Source organism: Gracilinanus agilis, chromosome 2 (genome assembly GCF_016433145.1).
Source record: "Gracilinanus agilis isolate LMUSP501 chromosome 2, AgileGrace, whole genome shotgun sequence".
Classification (NCBI taxonomy): Eukaryota; Metazoa; Chordata; class Mammalia; order Didelphimorphia; family Didelphidae; genus Gracilinanus; species Gracilinanus agilis.
The window spans coordinates 30,638,663-30,652,448 of NC_058131.1; the positions used below are offsets into that span (position 1 = coordinate 30,638,663).

At 59.8% G+C, this 13,786-nt stretch overlaps 1 protein-coding gene across 1 annotated transcript in view; it reads right to left on the minus strand.

Moving 5' to 3' along the window:
- Positions 1 to 11,234: 11,234 nt before the first annotated feature.
- The window catches only part of PRADC1 (protease associated domain containing 1), a 3,998-nt gene continuing 1,446 nt past the window's right edge, over positions 11,235 to 13,786 (minus strand). Inside the window, exons 2-5 of the mRNA XM_044660404.1 lie at positions 12,683 to 12,783; positions 12,223 to 12,332; positions 11,837 to 12,004; positions 11,235 to 11,714 (exon numbers count right to left, since the gene is read on the minus strand). Coding sequence (XP_044516339.1) covers positions 11,594 to 11,714; positions 11,837 to 12,004; positions 12,223 to 12,332; positions 12,683 to 12,783 — 500 coding nt within the window. The 3' untranslated portion in view covers positions 11,235 to 11,593. The remainder of the gene's footprint in view (positions 11,715 to 11,836; positions 12,005 to 12,222; positions 12,333 to 12,682; positions 12,784 to 13,786) is intronic.

Genomic DNA, 13,786 nt, shown 5'->3' on the forward strand with positions numbered 1-13,786 from the left:
GGGGGGGCGGTGCTGGGGATGGTTTGAAAGGTCTCTCACAGCAGGCATGCTGCAGCTGTTGGATTCCCATTTTACAGAGGCGTGAGTCAGAGAGGTTGTTTGTTTGGGGTCACATAATGGGCAACCCCAGCTTTGCAGCCCAGCCAGATCATGTCCTGAGAACCCTTCGCCGCTATGGATGTGAGAGCTGCTCTGATTGTTGCAGAAAATGTCTTGTTTGATGGTGCTTGGAGGGAAATGGGCCTCTGTAAAATGAGGAGGTTGGACTTGGTGCCTCTCCAGGCTTTCCTGCTTGGTTTAAGTTCCTAGAGGGGTTAGAAGCAGGATTTGAATGAAGCTCTCCCCCCTCCCCCCGCCTCTCCCCAGTTGTGAGCCTTTACTGAGAGCCTGCTGGGTCCTGGTCACGGTGATGACAAAATCATAATTCACCTCCAGGTGGAGCCTCCACAAGGACTTCGAATCCATTCGTGGAATTCCAAGCCTTTCCTCAGGCAGCATCCACATGATCTCACCAACTATTATATTTATTTAAAACCTTTATATTCGTTCTTAGAATCAGTACTAAATATTGGTTCCAAGCAGACATGTGATAAGGGTTTGGCAGTGGGGTTGGCCAGCTAGGAAGCATGAGAGTCCAGATCTGAACTCAGAGCCTCCCATCTCTAGGGCTGGTTCTCTGTCCACAGAGCCACCTTGCTGCCATGCCAACAGTATGTTGACAAGGAGGCAGCGGATGCATGGCCACGTCGGAAGGAGATCCCTAATGGGGAACCTTCAGCCTTAGTGGCCAGTCTAGGTTAGGCAGGGACCCAGTAGAGGCTGGTCAGTGCATACTGGAGCACCTGCTGGATACCCTGCACGACATGACTTGGGAGTTCGAATTCTCCATTAGCAGCTTGTTGTCCTTCGTGGATATACGAATGAGAGATCTTAAAATGTCCTGGAGAACTCTGCCAGCCCAGCAGACTGGACTTGAGCCAGCCCATTGCCCATAACTGGCCACAACACTGAGCCATAAAACCTGACGAGCAGCTTTTTCCATAGATGTCTTCACACCAAGGGCTCAGTGACCTTCAAACTGCATGGATGGAGACCTGGCAGAAGAGAACAGAATGATGGGGGACAGGAAGGTGCCCCTGTCTGCTCCTTGGGCTGCATCCAGGGGCTCCCGGGGAATTCTCTGACCTCTCCCCTGGCCCTGGGGCTGTAGGACGTAAAGGGTCCTGCCCCAGGACCCTTCCCTCTGAGCACCGTCAAACGCGATGTTTTCTGTAATCATCCCAGCAGCTCTCAGTCTTTAGCTGCGAAGGGCTATCAGGATGTGGTCTCAGCTTGTCCTCACGCTTGCCTGGTGAGGTAGTCGGTGCAAGTATTACTGTCCTTGTTTGACAGAGAAGGGAACTGAGGCTCAGCGCTTGTAACTGGCCCAAGGGTAGAGCCAGCCCCCAGGCCAAGCAATGCCCAACTTCAGGACTGAAGGAGTTTCTGATAGCCTCCATGTGTGCCTTCCACCAGTGCAGATTGCAGCTCTTCTAGGTGTCTGCGTGTTTGTGGGAGGTTGTCGTGGCTGAAAAATCTGTCCCTCTGGCTGAGCTGGCCCTGGGCTTCTTCAGACGTGGCCACAGCAGCCCTCGTGGGTCAGACACGGTTCCTTGCTGGACTGGTCTGTATGTAAAATGTTACCAGTTTGGTCAGCTCCATCCAAGAAACCTCCAGGAATGGATGGATGGAAGTGGATGGGTAGACGGACGGATGAAGGGATGAACGGGTGTATGGATGTATGGGTGGGTGAGTGGGTGGATGGATGGGCAGACAGATAAATGGATGATAAAAGCATTTATTAATTACTTACTAGGTACAAAGCATTGTGCTGAGTGCTGTGAATAAAATTGGACAATCAAACAGTTGCTGAGCTCTGGGGGAGATGTCATTCGGGGGTTGCAGCTGCAGGGGGAGCCAGGCAGTAGAGGGGGACTTGGATGTCCCACAGTTGCCGGGCTCCCAGGAGCATCAGTATAGGGCTGGAGTCCAGCCTCCTCGTGTCAGAGCTGAAGAAGCTGAGGCAGGGAAGGAAGTGACTTGCTTACAGTCCTGTAGGCAGGGGCGCAGCCTGACTTTGGACCAGCCCCAGACCAGCCTCGGCACTGTGTTCTCTTCCCTCCCAGCCCTCCCCCGATCCTGAAGGACCTTCAGGGTGACGCTCAGGCTTCTTCCTGGGCCTCATTAGCAGGATCGATGAGGTGAGCTTGAGGCTGCTGTCTGTATAAAGGCGAGCCCTCCCTGACAATACTAAAACAGATAGCTGGCCTTTTCCTGACACCTATGGGTTCTGGAAGAGTTCCTAATAACTGTTATTCTTAGGTAGAGTGGATGGACAAAGATGTGGAGATGGAGATGGTGGGCCTTCCCCTTCCCCTTCCTCATCTCTTTTCCCCTTCCTCTCCCCTTCCCCTTTCCCTTCCCATACCCTTTCCCCTTCTTCATCCCTTCCCCATTCCCCTTTCCTCTTCCCCATCTCTTTTCCCTTTCCCCCTTTCTCCTTCCCCTTCCCAAAAGGGAAGCTAAATCCGACTAGGAGATCCAAACACCACCCCCCCCCAAAAAAAAAAAAATCCTGGTAGCGTTTGCATTTCTGCCACTCATTTATTGTGTGCTTGGTGTATGCATCCTAGAGGGCTTGATGGGGGGGGGGGGGGAATGAGAGGGCCAGGCCCCCAGTGATTCCAGGAAGCCCCAGATCAGAACAGAACAGGGCAATTCAGAATGGAATTGTGCTGCTCAGCCTGCCCTGAAGGGGCCACCATGGCTGGGAGCACTCTAGGATCATGGGATCCTCTTCTTCCCTTGTCTTCTGGGGCCTCACTGGGGCTTTTGAAGGCTCTTGGAGATCTCCCATGTGGCCTGTGTTCAGCGGTCCTTCTCCACAGCGCAGCCCACCTCTTCCCCCAGGCTTGGGTGACCCTCTCTTGGGCCTCAGTAGCTCCCAAAGACTTGCCTGCTCTTCGGCAGAGCCTGGGAGATGTTCTGAGGGCGTCCTGGCTCAGGCCTGGGCAGTGGAGTCAGCCTTCGTGGCTGCAGTCCTGGAGCATTTCCCACATCGATTCTCATGTTAGTCATCCTGCACTTAGTCCTGGGGTGCTCGAGGTGGGGGTGGAATACAGGAAAACCCCCAAAGCTGCAGTCCTGGCTCCAAGGAGAGTCCCTTCTTCCAGAGTAGACAGTGTGTCATACCGATAGCCAGCATTTCCAAGGACGTCGCAGCCCCTCATAGGGCCCTCGCTTCTGAGTAGAGCCCCTGGGCTGATGCAGTCAGTCGTGTAGGCCCACGGTGAGCCAAGTGCTCCTGACTCCAGGGCCAGCACTTAACAGTAGTTTATGCACACCACCTGCTGTGTGTTAGGCACTACAGCCATCTCATTGAATCCTTATAACTCTGGGAAATAGGTGCTGCCCTTATCCCCAGTTTATAGCTTGGGAAACTGAGGCAGACAAGTGACTGGCCCAGGGTCACACAGCTTGGATGTGTCTGAGGTCACATTTGAATCCAGGATGTCCTGCCTCTGGACCTGGCTCTCAACCCACTGAGTCACTTAGCTACTCCAACTGAAATTTGTAAAAATAAAATTTATAATGTTTTATTTTTACATCCTCTATATTTCACAGTGCATCCCCCGCCTCCCTCTTCCTGGCCTCAGACAGCCATCCCATATGAGAAAGAATTTTTAAAAAGAGGTAAAAAGACAGTCTGGCAAAACTAATCAATGTCTCCCCACAAAGCCGACCCCCTTTGCAGAGTCCTTCAGAAGAGCCTTGGGGTCTCCACCTCTGCCTGCCAAGAAGGGAAGGAGCTGGCCTGGTTTAAAGGGCAAAGCTTCATTTTCTCTTCTGGGCCACAGACTTTAAATGCCATTTTTATGCCCCTCCCATACCCCCTTGTAACAAAGAATTTCAAAAAGGAAGAAAGACACCCAAACTGACTCACCTCTGACCCCATCTTAGATGTCCCGCACAGAGGGCTCTTTCCTCATCTCCTCTCCAGGGTCAGATTGGCCGTTCAACTCATGCACTGGATAATTTTGCTTTATTTCAACAAATATGGCCACCAACTGACCTGTTTTTTCCTCATAGATGATAAGCTCCCTGAGGGCAGAGGCTTTTGGATTTTTGTACCCCTTCTCTCTTGTCTCTCTCCCTCTGACTCTGTCTGTCTCTCTCTCACTCACTCTTGTCTTTTCTTTTTTCTTTCTCCATTTCTTTCAATCTCTTCTCTCTGTCTTTCTCTGTCTTCCTCCCTCTCTCCCTATATGTCTCTCTTCTCTTTGTCTCTCTTTATTTTTGTCTCTGTCTCTCCTCTATCTCTGCCTCTCTCTCTCCACACCCTCTCTAGCTCACTCTTGTGTGTGTGTGTGTGTGTCTCTGTCTCTCTTGTCTTCCTTTCTGTCTCTCCCCTGCCCCATCTCTGTCTCTCTTCATCTCTTTGTGTGTCTCTCTCTGACTCTTTCTCCCCATCCTCTCTGTCTCTCTTTCTGTCTCTGTCTCTCTTACTCTCTCTCCCCCTCCCATCAATGATTCCCCATGTAGGACCCTCACTGACCCTCTGCTCCCATCGACAGGTGATGTACTGTAGTGTGGAGTGTCGCCAGGCAGCCTTGGAGCAATATCACCGAGCCCTGTGCCTGGGCCCCTCCCAGAACGACCCTGAACACCCTCTCAACAAGCTTCAGGAAGCCTGGAGGTTGGTCGTCCCCAGCCCCTGCCCCCAGCTTTCTCCTTTCACTTCATCCCAACCATCTCCCCTTTTCCCTCCTTCCCTTGAAAGCTGTTTCCTTGGTCTCCTTTGCTGCAGCCTCCCTGGGCCTGGGGGATCCGGGTTTATGCTCCAACCCCTGCTTTGCCAGCTTGGGACCTGGACACAGGCAGAACTGGGTCCTTCTTTGGCCTGAGGGTCCTCCCTTCCTCCCTGGCCCTCCCAGCCGTTCTGTGCCACAAGATCATCCTCCTGCCCCCCAAGAGTGAGGTCCTCGAGGTCAGCCAGCCCTGCCTTGCCCCTGCCTTACTCTCTCTCTTTCCCCCCTACGTTTCTGTTGGGCGAAGCTGGGACTTCAGGGGGAGGCAATAGGCATTCCCAGGCCACTCTCAGGGCCAGGGTTGGGGGAGGAATTCCTGACCTGGCCTTGCTCCCTCCTCTCTCCCAGGAGCGTCCACTACCCTCCTGAGACGGCCAGCATCATGCTCATGGCCCGAATGGTGGCCACTGTGAAGCAGGTGAGTGTCTACGGCCTCCTCTGCTTCTTGGGGACACAGCCTGGAGCTGCCACCTTCTTCCTGCTCTGTACCTGCCTCAGGTGCTGCTCTCCCTCCCCGGGCTGGAGGCAGGAAAGGGAGCGCCCTGTAAAGTGACTTGGAGCTCAAGGAAAGGGGGTGCTGGTGGCCACCCTGGGCTTGGGAAGGGGCTGGCAAAGGCAGGAGGGGCCCAGCAGCCCCAGAGCTCCCTTTGTCCCGGGTCTAAACGAGGGCTGCTCGTGTGGCTTCTTGTCCCCGGGGGGATCAGAGAGTTGGATTTACACAAGCTCACTTGATAGTAATAAAAGGAAGGGATGAAAATTCAGCCCAGCCGCCCTCCTGGGTATGTGGCCAGGCTGGGGTCCTCTGCCTCGGGGGGCCGGCAGGACAGTGGAGGGGCCGGGGAGCCTGCGGACGCCGAGCTTTGTGGAGCATCTCCGGGTGTCTCTCATAGGCGAAGGACAAAGAACGCTGGATCAAACTCTTCTCTCAGTTCTGCAACAAGACGGCCAACGAGGAAGAAGAGATCGTCCACAAGCTGCTGGGAGACAAGTTTAAGGTCAGTCCTGGCTCTGCCCCCAAGTGAGGGGCCTCCAAGGCCTCTTTCCTGCCCTCAAGCCTGTTTCCTCCATCAAATGAAGGCGCTGGAGAGGAGGCCCCAGAGGCTCCTTCTGTCTCCCCGGGAGGCCGGGGTGGTGCCTCGAGGCTTTGGGAGGAAGGGCAGGACGGTTATCCTAGAGGGAGAGGAGAGGGGAGCCGGGAGGGCCTCCCCCAGTGCCCGGGTCCTGGCCTCAGCCCAGCGCCTCCTCCTCTCCCTCCTCCCTCAGGGCCAGCTGGAGCTTTTGCGACGACTCTTCACCGAAGCCCTGTACGAAGAGCAGCTCAGTCGGGTGAGTCGGGCGCCCTTGATTTGGGCTCCTTTGCTAGGGGATCCCCAGCATTTCACGGGCATCCACTGTGGCAGAGATGGGGTCGAGATCAGAGCTCGGTGCCGTCTCAGTCCAGGCTCCCCGGGAGAGCCGGGCCAGGCCGGGTGAGGGCCGCTGAGCTGCTGGCACGAGGGGGGGACAGCAGGGACATTCGGCCCCGGCCTGCGGAAGGGGGGATCAGAGTGGGAGCCAGAGGCACTGATGTGGGTGCTGGGGGAGCCTGGCAGCAGCCAGGATGGGCCTCGGGAGTTTGTGGGAGGCAGTGAGGAGAGAAGGGGAGTTCCCTGAAGTGGGGGGCGTGGTGAGAGCCAAGCGGGCTGCCAGGGGACAGGGCGGGGGCTCGGACCCTCCCTGCTATGTGGCCCCGGGAGCCGAGCCCCTGCCCACACACAGGACGGCCCTCGGACGGTTTCAAAGGACCCGGAGCTTGTGGGGGGTGAGAGGGAGGGCCAGGAGGTGCCGGCAGCTCAGAGGTCCGAGAGGATCGCGCCGCATTGGCCATCTCAGAAACTGATGATAATGCCGAGACTGGCTGCTGACCCCCGCGCTGGGCAGTGGCCAAAGCCCTCTCCATCCCGCTTTCGTCGTCCATTTTACAGAGCGGGCAGCGGAGGCCGCGTCCTGTGGCTTGTCCGGGCTCCCACAGCAGGGGATGTCTGAGGCAGGATTGGGCTTGAGGCGTCCTGACTCTGGCCCGGCCTCTCCCTGCCGGCCCCTCCCTTCGGTCCAGCGCTTTCCTGCAGGGCTCCTTCCACACGGCAGCCCCTCCGGTCCCCGAGGCAGCAGACGCCGCCGTGTCTGGGGAGTCGGGAGGCTCTCGTTGGGGGAGAACATGCGTGCGGAAGGGAAAGTGGGGCCGTTCTGTGTGCGGGCAGTGTCAGAGGACACGCGGGGGGACTGCGGGGAGCCGGGCCCCTCCTCACGGCTGCCTGCTCTGCCTCTGACACACAGTGGTTCACCCCCGAAGGATTCCGATCTCTCTTTGCCCTCGTTGGGACGAACGGCCAAGGCATCGGCACCAGGTAATGCGGGCCTGAGCGAGGCCTCTGGCCAAGGAGCCGCGGGTGCTGGGAGGTGCCCCCGGTTTGATGGGGTGCAGAGAGCGCTGTCCAGCCTGAGGCCCTGGGCTGAACTGGCCCCTCCCTAGTTCTCCTGCTGTCCGGCCCCGGCTTGGCTCTCCGTGGAGGCTCTGGCCGGAGCGGCCTCGGGCCGGGGGCTCTTCGTCCACCAATGCCCGGGTCGCTCCGTGTCCCCCAGTTCCCTGAGTCAGTGGGTCCACGGCTGCGATGCCCTCGACCTGAAGGCCCCGGAGCGCGAGCAGCTGGACGCCTTCATCGACCAGCTGTACAAAGACATCGAGAGAGGTGGGCAGGGCCCGGAGAGGGCGGGAGCCCGAGGGACAGAGGGGGCAGCGCACGGGCTGCTGGCTGGGAGGGAGGGCTGGCCTTCACCGAGGAGGCGAGCCAGGCCCGGGAAAAGCGGGGGCTGCGGCAGGAACCCGCCACCATGCCCGGGTCGGTCTGTCTGTCTTACAGTGAGCGGCGAGTTCCTGAACTGCGAGGGATCCGGGCTGTTCGTGCTCCAGAGCTGCTGTGAGTCGTTTGGAGGGATGGGGGCGCCGCCAGCCCTTTCTGCTCCCTGAGGGGCTCTGGACCCCTTCAGGCTATGTGGGACGGTCGGGGCCTGGGCCGAGTGCCATCTGCGAGGGGGCAGTCTTTGCCCTGCCTGTCCTGGGGCCTCAAGCCTCAGAGTCCTGTGGCCGGCCCAGGCTGCCCGGCAGGAGGGCCGTGGGCATCCTCTGCCAGGCCTTGGGCAGTGTCTTGGCAGGCAGATGTGCTCCCCCTTGTGGGGGTCTGTGCCACCCAAACATGGGCAGTCCGGTGAAGCATGGAGACCCCTGAAAGGATGATTTTTGAAAAGAATTCTTAATTGCAGGAAATGCTCAATTTCAGTGAGAGCTTAGTGAAAGTAGAACCCCCAAATCTTGGGGGGGGTCTGTGCCTCCCAGCCTCAGTCCTTGTCTTAGCCTGTCATGTGGGCTGAGCCCTGGATGGGGAGGTGGAGACCTGGGCTGCCCCTGCCAGCCGTGCATGCCCACAACTCTCAGATGGGGGAGGCTCCGTCTTGCTCGCAGGCCGAGCTGCTCTGGGCCTTCAGTGAGCATTGAGGCACCCGCCGCGTCCTGGGCGCCGTGCTGGGCCCTCGGGGCACTGTTGGTGCCCTCAGACGGCTGCCGGCTGTCCATGGAAAGAGCGCAGGCCTTGGCTGGGGAGGAGCTGGTCACCGACCGCCGGGGGCCTCGGCCTCGGCTTCCCCATCTGTAAGACACACCAAGGATCTGGGCAGGCTCCCCTTGGGGTCCTCCGCAGCTCCCCCGCTCATTCTCATCGTCGCCCCCTTGTTCTCAGGCAACCACAGCTGCGTCCCCAACGCAGAGACCTCCTTCCCGGAGAACAACTTCCTTCTGCACGTCACCGCCCTGGAGGACATCAAACCTGGAGAGGTGGGCGGGGAGGGGGCCCTCCAGGGACCCCGGGGTGCAGGCTGGGGGTCGGGACATGGGGCTCGGAGCTCTTGGCCTGTTCTCCTGCCCCTGCCCTGGGCTGAGGGTGTCTGTCCGGCCGCTCTAGGAGATCTGCATCAGTTATCTGGATTGCTGCCAGCGCGAGCGCAGTCGCCACAGCCGCCACAAGGTTCTCAGGTACCGGGGGACGGGAAGGGAGCCGCTGGGCCGCGGGGCGCCTGCCTCTGGGCTGTGGCCTCTGGCCGCGGGGCTCCCAGCCCTAACCGCAGGCGGCTCCCTTCCCCGCAGGGAGAACTACCTGTTTGTCTGCTCGTGCCCCAAATGCCTGGCTGAGGCCGAGGACCCCAGCGTGACCTCTGAGGAAGAGGAAGAAGACGAGGAGGAGGAGGAGGGGGAGCCGGAGGCTGCCGAGCTAGAGGATGAGATGACGGACGTCTGATGGCCCAGCTGACCCTCTCCCCGGCCTGCTCACTCAGGAGGGGTCTTTGGGAGCCGCCCCCAACCTCATTCCCCATCTCCAGAGGAGCATCTGACCTCCCTCGGACTCCCTTCCCTTCCGGCAGGGGAGTGGAGGATAGGCAGGACCCCAAGACCAACCAGACAGCTTTGTGTGGAAAACTGGGGACCCTGGACCTGTGGAGGTACGGCCCGGGTGGGTGCGGGGCACCCTCCATCTCCCTGAGCCCCCAGACGGCCCTCCCAGCGGAGAGGATTGCAGTCGAGGGCCAGGATTTGCACCATCTCTTGGAGCTCCCGCCTACTCCGGCCTGTTACGGATTTATTTATTTTGGGAACCCACAATCCAGGCTGAGTTCTGGGCACTCTCGGGGCGGGGGGTGCCCATTGAGGAAGCCACTGTGGGCCTTCCCTCTCCTCCAGGGCACTCCCCAGCCTCGGCTGGTCAGTTTGAGCTGGTTCACAGAAGGCCGTTGGCCTCTCCAGGGGAGATGACCGCCAGCCTGTTCTGCCTGGGCAGCACCTGCCTCCCTCCCTGCCTGGGGGCTCCTGGGCCTCCCCAGCTAGGCTTAAAGCCCCTTCCCAGCCCCTCAGAATCTCATCTTGTGCCTTTTCTTCCCTGCCTTGGCAGGGATGGTGGTTGGACCTTGGCAGGCCTGGGGGAGGCTCGAGACCGTCCCAAGTAGGGGGTGAGCAGGCCCTTGTGGCAGCCCGCTGGGGCTGGTGGCCATCAGCAGGGGTGGAGCCGTCGGCTCTCCGGGACCATTTGGGAGAGAACCGGGTCTCCTCTGTCCCTTCGGCGCTACGTGGGGAAGGTGGCACCCCGGTCGCCTGCTCCGTGCCCCCAATGGCCAGGGCTCAGGGAGGTTCTTTTCTGGCTGGAAACAAGCAATGCCATTCCTCGTCTTCCTTCCCTGCTTCCCGCCTCTGGTGCTGTGTAGACGTGTTCCCAGTGGGGCCCCGGGCAGGCAAGCAGAGGAGGCCAGAGGGGCTCCATGGGGGGCTCGGGCCCTGCCGACATGCCTTCCTCCTCCCCGCTGGGGTAAAGCATGTGGCCCTGCCCCCCTTGGGCTGAGGAGGGCCTCGTGGGCCTGGGCCGTCTGCCCCAGACGTGGGCGGGCAGTGGGCAGGCGCTCCCAGGTCTCCTCATCACTCCTTGTCGTACTGTACAAAAGGATGCTCCCTCCCACCCTGTGCCCCGCTCCGAGGGCACGTTGTCATGTGCCTCCATTTCCCCCGTGCTGTCTGGTGCTTGCTCCGTGCTGACCACCGTCCTGGCTGACCAATCAGTGTTCTCAATAAATGTAACTGTATGGACGAGAGACTCGGGGTCACTCTGCGCCAGACCCTCCGTCAGGGGCCTCGGACAGCAGCTGTTCCCTAAGCACGTGCTCCGAGCCGTGCCTGAGGCACTACTGGCTCCCCTTTCAGGTGGGGAAATGGGGCACACAGACCTTGGCTCTTCCCTGTTTCGCCACATGCCTCTGGCCCCGGCCTCCGCCGAGGGCTTCCTCCCTCAAAAGATCTTTAACCCAGAGATGGAGCGAGCCCGCTGGAATCCCTGAGGTGCCCAGAAACGGACACTCCAACATGGGCAGACCCTGGCCTCGGGGCTCCTCGACTCTCCCGGTGCCCTGGGAATGGTCAAATTCTCCTCAGACAGAGGAGGACCCCGAGGCAGCCAGAGGCTAATTTGCTTCTAGTCTGGGTCAAGGCCCTGAATGGCACCAGAGGTTCTTCCTTGCTTGTCTTGGGTGCTGGCTGGGGAGCCCTGCCGCAGTTCTGTCGGAATATAGTTAGAGAAATGTTTGGGGTTCGGGTTTTTTTGTTTTTAAACAAGTTCTGGCCCCCAGGTCGTGAGCTCCCCAATTTCTGGGCTTCCTTCCTGATGAAGAAAGGGGGAGGCAGCCCCAAGGGCCGTGAGAGAGCCGAGGTCTGGCCCTGGCGGCCAACCAATGAAGCGGGGCACCCGGGGCAGGCACCTCTTATCTGTCAGAGGTTGGCCTGGTGCCCACAGGACAGAGTTCAGGAGAATTTGGACATCAGTAAAAATCCAGGAAGGCTTTATTGTGCTAACGGTGGTGGCTGTCCAGGAAGGTATGGGGAGGGGGGATTCCCCTTTGGCCCTCCCTCAGAACAGCACCGTTCTCGGGCTCCCCCCCACCTCCCTGGTCCCTGTGCCCCGGCTCCTGACTAGGTCGGGGCTCAGGACCTTGGGAAGGGCAGGGAAGAGGGAGGTCATGGGTCCCTTGGTTTGGCCTTGGGCTCCCTCTTCACTGCCCCAAAACATGGCTTTCTTCCCCCAGTGTGAGCCAGCCCCAAAGAGCAGACGCTCGCCCCGGGCTTTGGTGCCTCCTTCCCCCCAGTGCAGAGTCTTGAGGCTGGGGGAGCCGCATCTCCTCTACCAAAAAGTCCAGGGTGGCTGTAAGAGTTCAAAGGTGGGGATGCTGGTGACGTTGACGGGGATGGAGATGATGGCCCAGGGCAGCCCGTGCTGTTCTAGGGAGCGTCTGATCATGTAGCTGAGAGAAGGGGAGAGAAGGCCACATGTAGGGGCGTCTGCCATCATAGGGGGGCTCCCGAAGGCCACCCCCCACAGATGGAGGCCCCTCCTGAGGCCCGTGCCTCCCCTGGGGGCCCTCACCCGTCGCGGCCAAGCAGGAAGAGCGCCGGGATGTCGGCCGTGCGGCGGGTGCTGTCCTGGATCATCTCCACGTAGAAGCTGTCATTGTCCTCGGCGTTGTCCGAGATGATCACCGCCCGGCCCCCGTGCTCCTGTACCACCCTGGTCTTGGAGAGGAACGAGCAGCCCCTGGAGAGACAGAAGAGGCCCTCAGGAGGCTTGGAGAGCCATAGCCGCCCCAAAGAGCCACTCCAGAGCCATGGATAAGCCCGAGTGAGAACCCTGGGGACCCCGGAGATGGAGCAGGGTGGCCAGCCACCCCCTGCCCCCCGAGGTCCCACCATCCTGGGCGGCATCGCCCATGTGCCCTCCCCTGGAGCCTCCCCCATCAGACCCCGGGCCCTCACCCCCGCTCCACCAGGGCAATCTGGTCTTGGATGAAGAACCCGTTGTTGAGGGGTCCACAGGCCTCCGGGGGGTCAGCTGGGACCAGCTGGATCTGGTCGTACCGCGTATGCTGGAAAACAAGGCAAGCGTGGAGCCACCTGGAGAGAGCCGAGGGGGCGGTAGGGAGAGGGGTCAGCCGGGGGCCGTGTCCTGCCAGGCAGCCAGGCCAGGGGCAAGTGGCTCACTCAAGGTGGGAGGAGAGCTTGGTCTCCCATTTCATCGGCCTCAGCACTCTCTGAGAAGGGCCTGCCTGCCTCCATGGTGCCTAGGACTGCGAGGCCCTCGGGGAGCACTGGAGGTGCTCTGGGATGGTCCGGCCCTCGCCAGGAAGGGGCTAGAAGGGGGCGGACGGTGAGCCTTGGTTCCCCCAGGCAGAAGGGAAAGGGAGCCAGGCTCCCTTTGTGGTGGGCCTGCACTTACGAAGACACCCCCAAAGTCCTTGGCAGGAGTGGCAGTGAAGATGTAGCGAATGTCCCCTGGGCTCAGCACTTGGAAGTACAGATACTCATGGATGCGCAAACCTATGGAGAGGCAGAGAGGTGAGAGCCTGGGGGACCTGCCTGCCCTGGCCAGGCTCTGGGGCCTGTGCCAGCCCACTGCTCCTGCTGCTCTCCCGGCCTCCAAGGGCCCAGCCCTGCTGCAGGGAGCTCAGGCGAGCCGGGGGTGCTGCATATGCCACTCTGGCATCCAGACCCAGCAGCAAAGACGGGCTCTGAGCCTCCCAGGTTTTCCCTCTGCCCAGGGCAGCTACGTTAGTGGGGGCCAGAGGTTTCATCAGGAACGAGGGGAGTGAGACTCCCCAAACTGGGTTTGGAGGGCCTGGTGAGGGTACAGGAGGGATCTGGGGACCCCACTGCCCTGGGCTTGTTTCTCTTTGGGCAGTTGCCTGTTGGCATCTCAGCATTCCTGTGGGGACTGTTGAGGAGGGGCAGAGTCTGCAGGCACAGCACTGGCCGGGAACCCAGGCCAAAGACTGGATCAAGATCCTTCGGCTGCCGGGGCTGCAAGGCCGTGGTCATTACTCAGTTGTTTTAGGCACATCTGACCTCGTGACTGTTTGGGGTTTTCTTGTCAGATGTTGGACTGGTTGGCCATTTCCTTCTCCAGCTTGCTTTACAGATGAGGAAACTGAGGCCAACAGGGTGAAAGAACTTGCCCAGGGTCACAGCTAGTAAGGTTCTGAGGCCACATTTGAACTCGGATCTTGCTAACTCCAGGCCTGGTACTCTATCCCAGGAGTGCCTCAAGGCCTTGGAGATCATTTTCCGGAGTGAGGGAAGTGATTTGCCTGAGGTTGCCAACATGTTCCACATGAGTTACCAAAGCAAACACACGAACTGATTTAACAAAACTCTGTGCCAGGGGTCGAGGGCCCAGAGAGGGCATCCTGGAATCCTGGATCTAAGGCCCACAGGCGCCCCGAAGGCCATGGATTCAGCCCTTCCCCAGGTCCCCCGATTCCCAGTCCTGTCTGCCTGGGGGGCTCACACTCCCATGGGCACAAGCTACAGGGAGGGGGGGGGG